Raw genomic sequence first — 17,777 nt, forward strand, 5'->3', positions numbered from 1 at the left:
GGTTGAATCACGGGTCGATGATCAAAACAAATCACGTAGAATCATGCATGCTATAAGCAATTAATAGTCGTCATGCCTTCAAAGCTATTTCAAAATTGTATAAACTATACCTACAAAACAAAATAATGTAAACATTTGATAGTTCTGAAACGCAGAGAGAAAGTTTAGCTGTCTCGAATAATCTAATATGATTTTAACTATAATAGAATAATGAAAATTGAGTTCCGTACTATTTAGTGATAAGTATTTAATTTTTATTAAACTGCACTTAGAAAAATATGCAGTTTGTCTGCATTGAAAATGGGCTGATTAACGTAGGACAAAAACCAACTGTTTTTAAGATAACTACTTCGAATGCATAATACAGTATCTTGCATTGTCTCTGTTAACATATTTATAGTTTCAAAATTACTCCTTACATTTTCATTTTAAAGTAGTGTATTCAATGAGGCACGACTAATGGGATTTATTTGCAGGGTTGACCCAGCCATTGTCTCTTTTAATCCGTATAATTAGGGGATTAGTTCCTTGCATGGGTAGGACCGAGGCGCGCAAGGTACCTCTGCGCTCCTTGGTCCTACCCCTACGGATTTTATTTATGACCTCCCATTAGATCAGGTATTGTGCGCTCCTCGGTCCGCGAATCGGTATAAATAGTAACTAAAAATTTAAATGTTTAGTTTAAAAGAATTATAATATAATTTAAGTAGATTTCCAAAACATATGCATTACAAAATCTACAAAATCAAATTTCTTATTACCTAAGTTGTTCCCCAACCATACCTTTATCGGTAGTTAATTACTTTTGAGAATAACATTGATATGTTATTTTTAACTATACAATTGTTTTATGCATTCCTTGATGGGTGAAAATCCCGATAATGTCAAAGTTCATCTCAAAGGTTCAATTTTAGAATTCTTTTGGACTACTCATTCAGAAAAGAACATGCATTTCAATCTGATAAAATTTCCTATTTGAGATTTCCACCAACTATAATATAAATTTCAACATTCGTAGATTTTTTATAATAATAGGTTATAAATATTTGTCTATAAAGCGACAGGTATGTTTGAGGCAGCTTAAAATAATATCTAGGGTCAAACTATGTAAATTGCATTCCAATAGAGCTGCAGCATTGGTCGCCATACCACAGCCATCCCCAGGTGTATAGAACTAACTGTGCATTATCTGCAATTACATTTTAGGATGTTGTGCACTTGTATACTTAATCTAGTTTCCAGTATCGATGCTTACCGATTGAGAGTATGATTTTTTATTCTCCCTCGGTAATCGGAAGAAAACTAAGACATGACGTTTTGGTAAAGAAGTAGTTCTTGATTTACGGATTTGTATGTTATGTGTCATTTTCTTTTTAGATTTATTTTCTTTTTAGATTTATTAAACATGTTATATTAATTTATATTGGGCTCTGTACCTATGTACTAGGGTTCAAATTCTGATAAATCACTAATAACTATTAGCATTGTGATACGACACTGGCTCAGTATCCGCTGCCAAAGAGAATTTTCTCCGTATTGGAGAACATACTCTTCAGAAATCAGTTAGAAATATTTTAGTATCAGTTATATAATTTAATTGCTCATATTTTAAGCTGAAACTTATACTTAGCATATTTTTGCATCAGAATTAATCGTACCTGTTATAGCATTACTTTATGTCCATAATTACAGGTACGGATGCGACTGATCTAGTGGTTATAGCGATAACCTCTGCCTTGGGGACCCGGGTGATTAGTTTTAACCTACAAGTGATTTCAGTTATTCAACTTCTACTTCAGCCGTACGAACCGGAAATTAATCTATATCTATAAAAGAGGAACTATGTATGTGTGTGTGTATGTATATACGTTATGGACTCCGAAACCGCTCGACAGATTGTAATGAAACTTTCAGGCATTATTAAGCATCTTTCAAGGATGGTTCGAGTGAAGTTTGGTGCAGATCTATCAAAAGGGCTCTGCCCCAGAGGGTTTTAAGTGGGCCAATGTCAGACTTTTTGATCTACAATGTTTACAAATAAATATAATTCAAAAGCAGATGTTTACTTTTACCAACTGTTTTGTAGGTTTGAATAATTACAACATTCTGTATTAGCATTAGTCATGATTTGAAATAGTGCCACAGTGTTTCTACAGAGTGCAGCACAGAAAGCTATTTTACTTTTGAATAAGTCCAAATGTATTAAACCCCAATCGCAGCACACCTGTGCACTTAACAACGTTTAAATTCTCCAATCTTAAATATTAAAACATAAAAACCTTTATGTTAGTATTATGTTTAGTTAGTATGTTTAGTTATGTGTAGTTTATGTTTTAGTATTATAAACAATGATATATGATGATAAACAAAAATAGATGACTTTTTAAAATTTATGACAACAGCTAATTTGCAATCAAAAGATGAGTGAGCGTAGCGAACGAACATCAACCTGGAGGCGAGTTAGCGTAGCGAACGAGCTAACCTGAAAACAAGTGAGCGCAGCGAACGAGCTCCAACCTAAAGGTGAGTGAGCGTAGCGAACGAACTTCAACCGGGACGTGATTGAGCCATGCGAATACTTATGAAATTAAACGGTGCAAAGCCCGTGGGTACAGCTAGTATTATATACTTAATCTAGTTTCCAGTATCGATGCTTACCGATTGAGAGTATGATTTTTTATTCTCCCTCGGTAATCGGAAGAAAACTAAGACATGACGTTTTGGTTGGAAAATCTTCTGTAAAACCCCATGGTAAAAATTACCTATTTTAAGAATTATAAATTTCAACAAAAATAATTGCAGTCAGCAAAGCGAATAACAATGCGAGCCTGTGAAACTATTAAGTAAAACACGTAGCGAAACACCGTCGTAAAGAGCTGATATGAAAACAAAATAAGCAATTTACTTCCTTTATGCGGGGAAAATTGAAATGTCTAGCAAGTGAACTCTTAGTTAAAAGTTCAGCAGCCAGCATTGTGTGAAAACAACGTTAACTCTTCGTGACGCAATTATTGTTCACAACATCTGGTCCCTTATTATGGTCTATCGCGTCACCAGGTACGAATACAATCACACACATGCACGCTGCAAACACACAGTTGCAAAACCTAATTTGTCAACTAACCACATTGACCATTACCTTCTGGCATTCTAAGATATTCAAGCTATTTTTCAGTACAAATTTATGGGGTTATGGGGAAGGCTAATTTGTTATCTTTTGTCAACTTCTGTAGCTGTCTGTATAAACCATCGATCTGTTGTAGTAATAGAGATCGATGGTATAACCATGTATAAATTTAATTCAATATGAATGTACCAAAATCAGTGGCGGTTCTAAGACCTTGTCAAGGGGGGCTAATGGAGGTATCCCACAGCAGGAGAGCCCCCTCCTTTGAACATCCACTGACCAAAATTGTAATATATACCCTCTCAATTCTATAGAATGTCATAGGAATTGCATTTCCAAATTATAATGGACTAGTAAACCATACATATTAAGAAACTCAAACAAGGCAGTGCCAATATCAGGAAATGTTATAAATCCACCTACCATATTCCTTAAAACAAAACCTGACATGTACCAAAACAAACCATATTCCACTCATAAATTCAGAAATAAAAAAGAATCCTCACACAAGTAAAAGACGGTGAAAACACACGACCTCGAAATCCTTACCTAATAAAACCCCTGGTGAAACGCGCAGGCAATTATAATCACGTTGCTAGTAAAATGAAAAAGCAGTTATTTTCCCTGTGTAGTGGAAGGAGGTACACGGCCATGGTTGCTGGGGGGGGGGGTTATACAGGAGAAGGGGGGGGCACTTGATTTAATGCACAGGGCAATGTCGGTGCATCCACCCCTTCATCTTAACTTCGTTCAACATCCTTATTTTTTACACTACAACACTGTATTTTTCACAACCATTTATTCCTTTAAATTAATGTATTTATTAATTTATTGTAAACATAAAACGGATCCAAACAAAACTTACTTAAAGCCATATTGACAATTGACATGAACACAAAAAAAAGGAAAATGGAAGATCAAAAGTATTAAGAAGAAACTGATTAATATGGACAGACAAATTGGTAATACACAACAGTTTGAATTGTTGTTAAAACACTTTTTTAAAGAACAATTATGGTTGAGATATGTCCAACGAAATTTGACCAAACTAATGAAATGTAAAACAAAATAGTCGTCTATCCTTTTTAGCCTTTTAATATATCGGATAGCTTAATATCGTTGTAGGTTTTTTAGTTTTTGTAGAAACGAAAATTAGTTTCTCCTATCAGCAAATGTAAGCACTTGAGCCAATGTTTTAGGATTTTCTTTAAAATGTATTTTTTTATGAACCTAGAAAAAGCTTGAATTGTGCCTACTCCGAAGGTTTTTTGGGTCAGAAGTCTTTAAAAGTATCATCATATAATCATAGAATTGTATCCTTATTGGATCTCTTATACCGAACGTCTTCTAAATACTCAAAATGGTTACAATTCCCCGACAAATGCTATGCTGATATCCGTTTGCCATATATTTAAATAATTCAACAAATACATGGGCCAACGCCCTGCCTAAGGCTCGCCAAAACCAGTATTGCCCATTCAGATGCTATAGTCACATTCATTTTTAAGTGTTAAACCTTATAGTTTCATCTGATACTAAACAATTGGCGTAGAATCTGAACAAGAACATCTCATTTTCAAAATAAAATCCAAGACAATGAGCTTTTAAATCATTTTTGGTTTCGTTCATTACTAGTTAAACTGGGAATCGACCAGGAAGAGCCATAAGGGCCAATTAGTGATTGTATCTTTCGTAGACTGGCACTTGACAGTACATAATGTCTATCCCTCACAATTTAATCCTTTAATAGTTACAGCTACTTCAGTGACAAATAAGATAAAGTTAGGATGTATACTGTACGTCTACACATAACTTACTACAGTGCAAGAATCTTAAAAAAACTCAATTGCTCACGCGTTGTTATTCTTCCGTTGTATTCTTAAATTGTACTAAGAACATAAGAAAAGTAATTTAGTCTATTTTAAGAGGTATGATAGTAGAAAATGTGAATTCAATACAATTAGTAAATATTGTCGTTGATGTTTCATGGACATATTAAATTGCCAATACACGTTTCTTAGTAAAAATAAATATACCCAAAACAAGTTTTACAAAAGTGCATAGCTAGTTTGCTATAAGTTACTACAGCCCGTGGCGATGTATCGACCAAACTATTCTGGCAACATTTCAAGTGTCAATGTTAGAAATGTTCACCAATTTCAAATTTGGTTCTTTCCGCGTGGTATTTTACTGCTCTTTTCTAAGTAGTTTTCTCCTAATATGCTCAATACACTACACTCACCGAGAACAAAACTAGTATTTGTTTGATAAAAACGTTGCAATGTGTAGTCGTAGTCTGCATATAGTTTTCTAAAACTGAAAAAAGTAAAATTATGAAGTTAGGATAAAATAATATTTGAAATTAGACATTATAAATGTTGGTTTGGCGAATTATTAAATTGATAAATAATGTATGTTTTTTAGTTCTCTTAACTACAAGATCTGTAGGAATGTAGGTTATTCAATTCATAGAATTAAATAAAACATTGATGTTCTTTGGCCCATGATCACTTTTTGAACATCAAAATGGTATAAAATAGCCTGATTCAGCCTAAATTACTGTATTATTTTAGTGTGTTTAAAAATAAGCCAATCTGTACATTTATAACAGTAATTGTTGGATTGACTTTAAGGTTTTCAAAACGTGTTCCTTATTTATGTATTTAGTTTATGTGATATTTAAGAACACTATACTTATGGGAAGAATAAAACAATCAGCAAAGGAATGTAGTACGCGATGATGATGCTAGAATTCCAAAGAAAATGTATATTCTCCATAAAGGTCTATTTAGTTACTTACCGTGTGTAACTACATATAACCGTATGTAACTGTCGGTACTTATTGTTCAGTATACTTAACTTTTACAGCGTTTGTATTAAATTAAATCTGGAAATTTTATTTTCAGCACGACTAAGACGTGAGTAAACCATTGAAACTAAATTAAATTCCAGAGAAACCGAGAGAAAAAGATTGGATAAGAAAGAATTGTAATTATCCTCAGGCAACCTTCAAGATTGTTGCGCTTCAAAGTGACAGTTCTATCTTGAATTTAAACTCCGAAATTCTAAAATAAAAATAATTTACATTTCGATACTTACCAAAACTAATTGACTGAAAAGTGAGGCAGTAACAAGTATGGTAGTTGTTTGGTGATATGTATAAAAAATACGACTATATTAGCTTATAAAATACGCTACACTGACGAGTTACAGCGAGATTATTATTTTCTTAGTAATCTTTTGAATAATGTTGAAAAGGGGTGGATGACGTCTAAAAGTGTTGAATTTAAGGTGTGTACGTGACAAATTATAACAACTAAAACATAAAAAAATTAAAAAAAAAAAGATGGAAGAAGTCTTACACACACAGAAATACACACAACTATAAATGTTGTAGGGCTATTAATTGATACCATAACATTCTCCCTAAACTAATACAAAACATTTTCCATCTTTTGAAAGAACAATCTCTATGAGGGTATGTTACAAATGCTCAGCTTGAGATTAGTCCTCTAAGAAATAAACAGTTAATTATTTGTGGGAAGATTCAAATAATTTTCAGCTAAAAAAATCGCAAACCATAAAGTTGAGCAAATTAATGCTTTGTTGCGTTCAGTTATAATGTATATTTCACTGCTAGACTGGACTGTTTAGGAACCAGGCGCCATCTGACAATATGGCTACACCCCTGCCTTGCGGGTATTGCGTTTTGGCGCCTGTATTCGATGCAATAAATATCGACGCAGCAATAATACTGTAATTATGTGTAAAGTAAGATATTAACAAAATAACAATTGGAATATTCAGAGTACCTATCATTATTCAAAACATAGGCCTATATTTTTATTCTTACCTCGAAATATTATGGAATACTGTAGTACTTAAATTTTTTTCGAAATCTGTTAACCAACACTACAGTATAACAGTAATTGACCATACTTGTGTATGGTACTCAAAGATTCGCTTGCAGTACTCAAAGACATAAATATCATCCTGCCAATAGGAGTAAACAATCAGAGACAAGGAAGAGTGGTTTCGGAAGCAGAAAGAAAACAACGGTCGGAAAGAATGAAGAAGTATTGGGCGGACAAGAAGATGAGACAGAATTTAAAAAGAATCTGACCATTTAATAGACTTAAGTGGTCCAATGCTGGCCATAAAATAATAATAATAATAATAATAACAGTTATTGGCATGCATGAAGTAAGCTATTGGTGATACATGCCACTTTTAAGTCTTTTGTTTTAGGTTGAAAATAAATCTTTTATGGTAAGATATTCGTAGAATATTGGTTTTAAGCTGCAGTCTATTTAAATGAATCTCCGTGTGTTTTACGAATGCACGAATCTTTTTGTGTTAATCAACGTGCCATTTTGGGAGCTCACGTAGATTTGTTCCTACGTGAGCAAATGTGTGTTTATGTGGTGTGTTCCACGTTCATATTTTTTCCAGCTAAGGCTTATATGCATAAGCCTAAAACGTGTTTATACTTTAAAAAGATAGTAACCCTCTTCTATATGTCTTTACTGTAAAGCGAATATACAGTGAAACCAATTGAAGTCAACTTTACTTCTTCCTTTCATTCAGTACTGAAATCTGAATATGCATATATTGAGTAAAATAAAACTTTTACATCTAAATCCAAATTCAACCCTGTATAAAATAAACCCCAAAAATGCGTTGCAGGGTTACCGTTGTATTTATAACTCGCGATTTTCCAGCCGGTCGGTAGCTTTTGTGTTAACTAGGTTATTTATCGCGACTGTCCTCCCCCCTCCCCCCCATCGCTCGCCCATTCTCTCAACGACCCTGCATAATGTAAAGTGTTGTTTTATTTCAATAGCAAACACTTCTCTGTTGACTATGTCATTGTCGAATATTTTCACACTCTATAAAACAATAAATATATTTCATTTTGACATTATATTAGAAGCTAATTGAGTTAATTTTTGCATTTTGTAATAAGTTACAAATAAGTAAAAAGTTGGTGAATAAAAGAGAAAAAAAATAAATTACTGCTCTGCTTTTGCTTAATTGAATTATGTAATTTTTTTACTAAAACTGGCTATAATAATAGATATTTAGATACTAGAGTATAAATTCCATCTATGGTCCAGCAGTAGAAAATTTGTATCTAAATACAACATGAACGAACAACTCACTAAAGGAGTTACTGTAAAATTCTATCCCTTTGATACTATAATACTTGACATGTTGCTTGCTATAGTTAACACTAAAGTGGCCTTCTAGGTACATCTATTGTCAAGTGCAGAGCTCTGAAGGAAAAATTAATCTCCCAAACTGTGCTTCCTGGCAATTGCAGCGTTAGTGTCACTGCAGGGGAGACGAGGATGGAGATATTGCAGTGTGGGTGTAATGTAGTGCGTCAGCGTTGCCATGGTAACGTTATGTGATGTCTGATGTCTGATCCCTAGCTGTACTCTATATAGATATAGACGCGTCGACGCAGTCTCCCCCCCTCTCTCTCATTCCCTCCCCCTGGTCCAGACAACAAGGGGTGGGATGACCTAGGATATTATTATTACGCATTAATACTAAACTACTGTAACATAAATTTAACGGCTGTGAAAGATATATGTATGTACTTAGCAACATGAATCGTCTGCATAGTGTCTGCATAGTCTGCATGTAGTGGCAAGATTTTAGTTTAATATATATATATATATTATTATTCCTTGAGGTCCATCTTTAAGTGAAAACATTCTAAAACCATGTTTTTGGCTAGGCACAGGATTGTTCAATGAGTTGGTAGGGATTGATAACAAACAAGATGTTTCAAGAGTTTCTCAAGTTGTGTTTTTCTTCATTTGTTTTGTTTGAAAATTCTACGACTAAACACAACCATTTTATCTCTAGCTAAAAATTATCCATCTGGAAACATTAAAAATACAGTACTATTACAATACTGGTATGAATGCTGAATATAATAGTAACCACAGAACGGCCACAACGCCCATTACTGAACACAACCACCACATTTCGCCTACACAATTCTAGAAGAGGATGTTAATTAAATTACTAAAAGCTGAGTGTTTTTTTGTAAAATGGGTAGGTAGATTTAGAAAGGTTGTGTAGGTTTTAAACATGCTCTATAGGTCAGTGGAAGCTCTTTCGTACATTGCCCATGAGGAGTTGTCAGTTTGTACAGGTTGAGGAAGACTAGATTGCAATTACTTTCCAGATTGGATTTGGTATTTTTTGGTTTACCATACTTAATACTTTTATACTTTTAATACTTTTTGATGAAATGGCGACCATACAAAGTATGTATTTTTTGCCAAGTATGAATGGAGGTGAGTGTAGGATGAGTGATGCGATCTTGTAGTCCCTGAAAAGAAAAGCCCTGCGGATCATGTTTGATATACCAAATAAAGTCAACTGCAAACCTTTCTTTATAAATAGTAATATAATGACAATTCCAAGTATTTATATTTTTAATAATTTAGTCTATGTTAAACAAAACATTACAAATTTTACTAAGTGTCACTCAATACATAACCACTCAACTAGACAATCAAACAACCTGTACATCCCACCAGTTAGACTTTCAAAATTCACAAAAAACCATAAATATTTACAATTACAACTTTTCAATAAACTTCCCATTCCATTTAGAGAAATTGATAACATAAACCTTTTCAAATCAACATTATCAAGATGGCTAATTAGCAAAGCCTTTTTTTCTATAGACGATTTTTTAAACACAAATAATTACTCTGACCTCTTAACACTATTGGCCACTAGGAGGCAGCCTACATGACCAAAAATCTTTTTACAAATTTCCTGAATATTTACAAATTGTTTAGTTTTGAAGCATTATTTACTTAAGTTTTTTATAAATTTGTGTTAGAGCATTCAATCTTAGAATTTTAAATTTAAATAGGCCTGTATGTACAGTTTATGCAACAAAATGTTCAATGATTCTTAAGGTGATATAGATTTAAGCATGATGTCATATTTGTGTCCTGATTTCTGACGTTGTCTATTGTAATTTTATGTTGCTGAATGACAATAAAGATTATTATTATTATTATTAGTCTTGTTAGTGACTAAGGCCGTCAAATCCTTTTCTAAGTTGAATGACGGTTACAACTTATACCTTAGAATTCAAAGACCTCTTTTCCATTATAGCCGACTGAAACGACCATATGACACACAGTAGCCTACTATCCAACCATACTAAGTAGAGGTCTGCATTATATTACTAACATGCCTGTTCCCTGTTCCAGAAGCATGGCTCCGGTGTTCCGGAGGGATGTGGGGGAGGAACCGAGGACGGAGGTTGAGGAGGTGTTCCTACCCTCCACTGAGCCTTCCCCCCATCACCACAAACTCCATAAGGTGTTAGAGCAGCACAAAGCAGTCATAACTGAGGCCCCTGAACTAGGTATGCACAACATGTAAATAGGTTTGCAGGGGTCTAATTGTTGGGCATGTGTAGCAATAATAACTCGATGCGTCAATCAATAAAGAAGTTATTTTTTTAATTCTTTCCATCACTGTTGACCAGGGGCACACTTGCAGTAACCACCTTGATGACTGCCCAAAGACATATTTAGGCTGTTTTGCCTTAAGATTACAAAAAGGAATTATACAGAAAATTTTCCTAAAGGCCTACTTGGCTTTATCCACAACATCTTGCTAGCAGAATTTTGCTCAGGAGTGGATGTTCTTAACATCTTAAAATCTGTCTGGTCTGTCTACAAAAAAAAGTGGCTAAGCTGCAGGTCAGAGGGGTAGGGGGTGATCTTGTAGAGCTATTTTTTACATATTTTTCCAGGTCCAAATACATCTCACTACAAGACCAGTTTATACACTCATATCCCATATCCTACAAGGGGCAGAGGACTTGTACATGCTAGCTTAATACAAACCTATATGGGATTATGATGCATTATGTTGTTTATAAAATGCGTTACAAGGCTTAAAGTGATTTTTTTCCCATCCCAGTTTCAAGAACTTGAATTATATTATATTTACATTTACCCACTCAAAACCTTTAACAAAAGTACAATAAAGCTAGCAAATATACAAACATGTAAATACAAATGGATCATCCTAAACAAAAAAAAGACCAGCTCTAATTATAGTCCAGTCAAGGAATGAGGTGTAGAGTGCGTGAGCAGGTAACTAAGCGATTCCTTCAGAAACTTGTTCAGGGGGCTTAGGGTGTTAACATACCAAAAGTCCTGACTCCTAGGTGGTGAGCCAGGGGGTGGAGGGGGGAAAAAGGGGGGGGAGAAAGGTACGCATTTTGGGTTTTTTGATTATATCTCGAAAACTATCAACTTTTTGTATACTATAGTAAATTATAAAATTGAAGAAGATTAAATTTTCTACAAGAAAAGTATATAATGTGTTTATTTTGGTTCAACAGATTACGAGTTATAACTTATTTAATTGATATCTTATTAAAATACTCCTTCCATAAGAAATACATGTAAATTAGTATGCGAAATGGGGCGAATCCTATCCGCCCAAAGGAAATATAAATGATATTCTGGAAATCTCGACAAAATTTCCAGTAATTTGACACTTTAATCATTAAAATTGATCCAAAATTAAGGCGAGGGCGAGGTAACAAAATGTTGAGTTTTGGTATTTTTTTATTGGAAATATAAAAAAAAAACCTTAAATCATCCAATTTTTAAACGCTCACCCTCGTTTTAATTTTTGACAAAATTTCATGATTTAAGTGTCAAATTACTGGAAATTTGGTCAAGATTTCCAGAATATCAGTTATATTTCCTTTGGGCGGATAGGATTCGCCCCATTTCGCATACTAATTTACATGTATTTCTTATGGAAGGAGTATTTTAATAAGATATAAATTAAATAAGTTATAACTCGTAATCTGTTGAACCAAAATAAACACATTATATACTTTTCTTGTAGAAAATTTAATCTTCTTCAATTTTATAATTTACTATAGTATACAAAAAGTTGATAGTTTTCGAGATATAATCAAAAAACCCAAAATGCGTACCTTTATCCCCCCCTCCACCCCCTGGCTCACCACCTAGGAGTCAGGACTTTTGGTATGTTAACACCCTAAGCCCCCTGAACAAGTTTCTGAAGGAATCGCTTAGTTACCTGCTCACGCACTCTACACCTACTTTTGGATCATTCATTGACTGGACTATTAGTATACAACTATTTTAGTATATAACTTTCAAACTTGTATACAAAATTGATACTAACAAAACTAGAAAGCCAATTAAAAGTTTTGTTTGGTGATCAGTAACTTATTAAAGAAAAATTAAAACTGAGTTTAGGCCAGAAATGTTATTTATTATGTTATAAATTTCTATCGTAACTGGAACAAGTAGGGCTTTTGATGGATAGCAGATACTTCACATTCATTTAAATGATGTTCTATATTTTCCACAAACAAAAGAAAATCCATACCATAATTATATCCCCTATTGTTTTACCAGCTACTTACCTAGTAAAACAATATTGTAGCTTTAATATTAAATAAATGAAATACAAATGAATTGAAATTTTCATACAGAAAATTTAGATTCAGATGAAAGTCTCTGATGAGAGACTTGATAAAATCCTCCCAGCAGTCTGCATACTGCCCACTGCTTCTTGGCTTACTTTACTTGTCCACTACACATTTGTCAGGATAATAAACTTGAAACTGTATCTTATGTAAGTATTGGGACAAAAGCTCAACCTATGGAAAGGTAAAAAGAATAAGTCAGTGTACTGTACATTAAGATTGTAGAGTCCTTAAACTATTTTTTGACATCAAAACAAATGATTAAATTAAAAATAATTGTGAGATCCCTTGGCCTATTGACTGGAGATTAAAGGGAAGAACAGGTTACCATAGTCAAAATGATCTCTTGGTTCACCAAGGACCTGGGATTTGATGGAGATGATGGTGCACAATATGGCCACTTGTAAACTGGCCCTCTGTTAAAAAAAGGTAGTGATGTTGTGTGTTCACATCAAGATGCTAGCACTAAAAATGTTTCAGTACAGATAATTCTTCTACAGTGTACATGTCTCATAAACAGGCATATAAGATCTATGTGAATGGGTTAATAATTATTCAAAGTTAAAAAGAAAACGTCAATTTATCAAAACAATAACCCAAGTTAAGTTAGCCAGTCAGTTTCCATAAGTAAAAAATAATCTATTCCGACTTATACCTAATTTGTAAAGGTTTTCGACAGTGAGTTTAGAATCTAATGAGATTAAAAGTAGAATCAAGAAGTGAGATAGCACTTGAGTATTTCCTAAACCAGTATGAATCAAACATGAGTGTCTGAGATAAAATGAAACCACTCTACTTACTCTTGGTGGTATCATCATTGTTTAGCTTTGCTATAAAACTAGAGTAAACCAAACAAAGATTTACACCAAACTCGAGTTAATTACAGTGTGTATATCTTGGTTACTTGTGTTGTTTCTTGTACACAGAATATTGATAATTGTAATTCAATATTGATATGCTGTCACAAACCTGCGAAACAAATTACTTGCGTAGGCTGATGAAAGAATCTAACACTATACAAATTGTCAGCGAGCCTACAAGGGTGACAGAAACCTCGGCAAAATTGATTGATCACATCATAGTTGACAAATCAGCCGAGATTGAAAGAGTTGGAGTCATAGACACCCCCAGCATAGTTGACCACAGAGGAATGAGGATGACTGATCATAAACTAATATATTGTTGTATATCTTGTAAGAAAGACAAAAGGGGGTCGAAGCTAATCACATTTAGAGATTTTTCTAAATTTAATGCAGATACTGCACTAAACATAATTGCTGATACTAACTGGAATTGTGTGTACAAGCTAGAGTCTCCTGATGAGATAGAGCAATTTATTACTGATCATATAAAGAAAGTGTTTGATGAGGTTGCTCCTATTGTTTGTAAGAAGGTAACACGGAAAAAAGCTCCCTGGATAAATGAAACAATTAAAGAATTGTCAATTGTTAAAAATAAACACCGTAACAAATATTGGAGGACCAGAGATTCTTCAGACTGGTATGAGTATAAAACCATAAGAAATAGTTTGAATTTCATGATCCAAGAGGCTAAGAAAATATTCTTTTCTAACAAGCTTGCCTCATGTGAAAACCCTGCAGAGTTCTGGAATTGTTTAAAAAATTGTGAGATTGTAAGTAGTAAGAGAAATAGTAGGCTCCCCCCAGATTTAGACATTAATAAGATAAATGAATATTTTGTCAATATGGGATCTTGTAATGATATAGACATTGAATTGCTAAATAAACTTCAACAATATAAAAAACATGGAGATAACGATAAGTTTGAATTTAAAATGATTACAGAAAATGATGTTAAAGAGGCAATGAACTCAATAAAATCAAAAGCTGTAGGTGTTGATAGTATATCGATACAAATGATAAGATCTGTTAGCCCATATGCAATTGGAGCAATAACACATTTGATAAACATGAGTCTGGCCTCAGGTGTTTTCCCTACAAGTTGGAAGATTGCTCATGTGAAACCATTGCCTAAGGTTGCTGCGCCAAAAACCGTCCAGCATTTAAGACCTATCTCCGTGTTACCTGCAATGTCAAAAATAATGGAAAAGATAGTAACTAAACAAATTGCTTCATTTCTAGATGACTTTGATATATTGCCTAAGCTACAGTCAGGGTTTAGAAAAAACCACAGTACTTGCACTGCACTGACTAATATGTTTGCGGATCTATTCGATGCCAAAGATAAAGGCTTATACAGCACATTAGCTATTCTAGATTATTCCCAAGCATTTGACTCTATTGATCATGAATTGTTATTGGCCAAAATGAAGTGCTATGGCTGTAGTGAAAAAGTTGTTTGTTGGTTTCGGTCCTATTTGGAGTCCCGACTGCAGGTTACCAAAATTGGGAGTGATACATCAGATCCGCTTTGCAAATTGCGTGGTGTTCCTCAAGGTAGTTGTTTAGGACCTGTGCTGTTCAATTTGTACACGTCTGACTTGTCCAGAAGTGTAGAATATTGTACGGCACACTTGTATGCTGATGACTGCCAACTACACTTGTCATACAAGCCAGACAAGACATCAGAAGCAATCCGGCTCATCAATGCTGATTTGCACAGCATTTTTCAATGGTCTGTCATGAATGGCCTTGGATTGAATGTTGACAAGTGTGTAGTCATGCATACTGGACCAAACATTATGATGCAGGAATTGAGTAAATCTGCTATAGAAGTCACCCTTGATGGCATGAGATTGTCTGTTTGCGACACTGTCAACACACTTGGTGTTGTACTTGACAAAGACCTCTCTTTTTCTGACCATGTCACATCTGCAGTTCAACGTGCAGTGGGTAGACTGAGAGGTCTTAGCAGATTTAAAACTCTACTGCCAGAATATGCCAAAATGCAACTCATGCGGTCCTTGGTCCTCCCAGCCTTTACATATTGCTTTCCTGCATATGGAAACAGCATCTCTAAGGAGGATATGGCACGAGTTCAAAGAATTCAAAATTCTGCGGTAAGGTTCATTTTTGGCCTTAACCGCTTTGACCACGTGTCCTCCTTCCGAGATGCTGCAAAGCTCATCCCAATGGATGAAATATGCAGGAGGCTGACCTGCTGCCTGGTCCACAAAGTGCTCACGCTGGGAGAGCCTCAGTACCTCAGCGAGAGGCTTAAGTACAGGGGGGAGATCTGCCTGCGTGGTACTCGTTCCGACCGCAGGCTTCACTTTCCTAAAGTGAGGCTTGAGGTTGGAAGAAAGTCATTTTCTTATTTTGGCCCGCAGTTGTATAATGGCCTCCCTCAGGACATAAAGAGCTCCAAATCGTATGGCTCATTCAGGGCCGCAATGCAGAAAAACAAATGTAAATTGTAAATGTTTTTTCTTTGTAGTTTTTTTGTATATTAAATTTCTGTATATATTAGGTTAGTTTAGTTTTAGTTTGACTTGAGTAAGTTTGAAAATCATGTATATGAAACTCGCTTGTAAATAAAGGCCTTTTTATTTATTTATTTATTATTTACACCTAGTCAGTTTTTGCGAGTCTTAGGTTTTTGGCGTAATTTATTAACACTTAAATTGTCTAAATCAAAATCAAAAGATCCTTTTTCTGTACTGTCCATTTACTGTTTTTGTTAATGCCACCTATTGAAAATGGTTATATTAGTAAGCCCTCAATAGGTTTTACTCGTGAGAATGCTAAATAAGCTAAGCCAAGGGAAAATTATGATTTTCTCAGGTCCACAACAGCCTGATCTAAAGTGCGTTCTTGGCTACCAAATAAAAATCCATAAATCTCACCTTTAGACTCCTAGTCACTCAAACCAAACTTCACGATAATTTGTCGTTTAATGTTCTCCAATGAAATTTGCTTTCAATTTTGCAACAGGATGAGAAGTCAACAAAAAAATTTTTATAAAAAGATTATAGTTTCCTGATTACAATCGCCTTTTATGAAAAAAATATTGATTGACCATGTAGTTACTTAAAACTGCTGTTTCAAATGTGTGCTTCATAAACATTTGCCATGATTCGTTTACATTTAAGTTATTATTCTGTAAACTACTGTATAATCTAAACTACTGTAGGCAATCCATAAGCCTATAATGTTAAAAATTAAAAAAAACAATCTGTACGGTAGCTAGTTTTAAATTGTATGGATATCATCAAATTGAAATTTGTTTGCTTAAAAAACCTTCACAATGTTTGTTGAAATAACCTTGGTAAGTTTTTTTATGTTCAGCGTATACATTATAATGTATATTGCAAGATGCTACAAAATTTGCACAATAAACTCCTTTCAATGAACTTTATAAACAATTACTCTTGCTTTCTATCTTACAGTTACATATAACATCTTTTATATGCAACCATCATTAAAAACCCCCAAAAAGAAATAGTACATCAATAATAAGAACACTCTATAACATTTATCAAAGGAGACATTGTAAAAAAAAAACTAGCTACATCCAAACCATAAAACCAATATAGCTTCATCTTTATCACATAGATAGAAGATAAATAATCTAGGTTGAATCTTGAACAATCCTGATGTTTGAATGTCTCAAAGCAATATCATGACAATGAGGGCATTGTCATCTCATTCCATCACCTTTATAGAACTTGGCTTGCTTTTACCAACTGTTCACAACTTGGTCAGTTCTCTATTAGATTTAGAATCCTTTCTGATTTCTGTTGTAGATGAGGATGTGTCAGGATCCACAGAGGAAGCTTCCACAGAGGCCACCACAGTCAAGGGGAAGGCTGAGGAGATTAAGGAGAAGGTGTTGGACGTGGCACACACAGTGGGCGACGAGGTGGGACTGCCAACCTGGGTCGTCGTCTCTATATTTATTGGTAAGCGGCAACAATCAGTTAGTGACTTGTAGAGTGATCAAGGAAGTTGAGAAAATTCAAAAGCTTTTTGATGGCTCGAAAGTGGATCCAGCTGTCCACGATTGGGCTAATAAATAGACCTAGATAGCCAGATGATCTTAGTCAGTACTAAACTGTCTTTTCATATATTGAATACTTATCCTCGTTAGACCTCGCTTTCACCTTAAAATCCACACCTTTGTGTGTTGGCAAAAATCTTATCTAATCTGATTGTATAGTTTATACGTTTCCCAGAATTAATTTTCAAAATTTACAGAATG

At 34.3% G+C, this 17,777-nt stretch overlaps 1 protein-coding gene across 4 annotated transcripts in view; it reads left to right on the forward strand.

Moving 5' to 3' along the window:
• The window catches only part of LOC128984101 (synaptotagmin 1-like), an 86,671-nt gene that overhangs the window by 36,435 nt on the left and 32,459 nt on the right, over positions 1-17,777 (forward strand). For all 4 annotated transcript variants that reach the window (XM_054403383.1, XM_054403385.1, XM_054403384.1 and 1 more), the window contains exons 2-3: positions 10,378-10,535; positions 17,323-17,478. In XM_054403383.1, the coding sequence (XP_054259358.1) occupies positions 10,382-10,535; positions 17,323-17,478 (310 nt within the window). In that variant the 5' untranslated portion in view covers positions 10,378-10,381. The remainder of the gene's footprint in view (positions 1-10,377; positions 10,536-17,322; positions 17,479-17,777) is intronic.

Source organism: Macrosteles quadrilineatus, unplaced genomic scaffold, assembly GCF_028750875.1.
Source record: "Macrosteles quadrilineatus isolate MER2022 unplaced genomic scaffold, UCM_ALF_1.0 Scaffold_2__2_contigs__length_208266976, whole genome shotgun sequence".
Lineage (NCBI taxonomy): Eukaryota > Metazoa > Arthropoda > Insecta > Hemiptera > Cicadellidae > Macrosteles > Macrosteles quadrilineatus.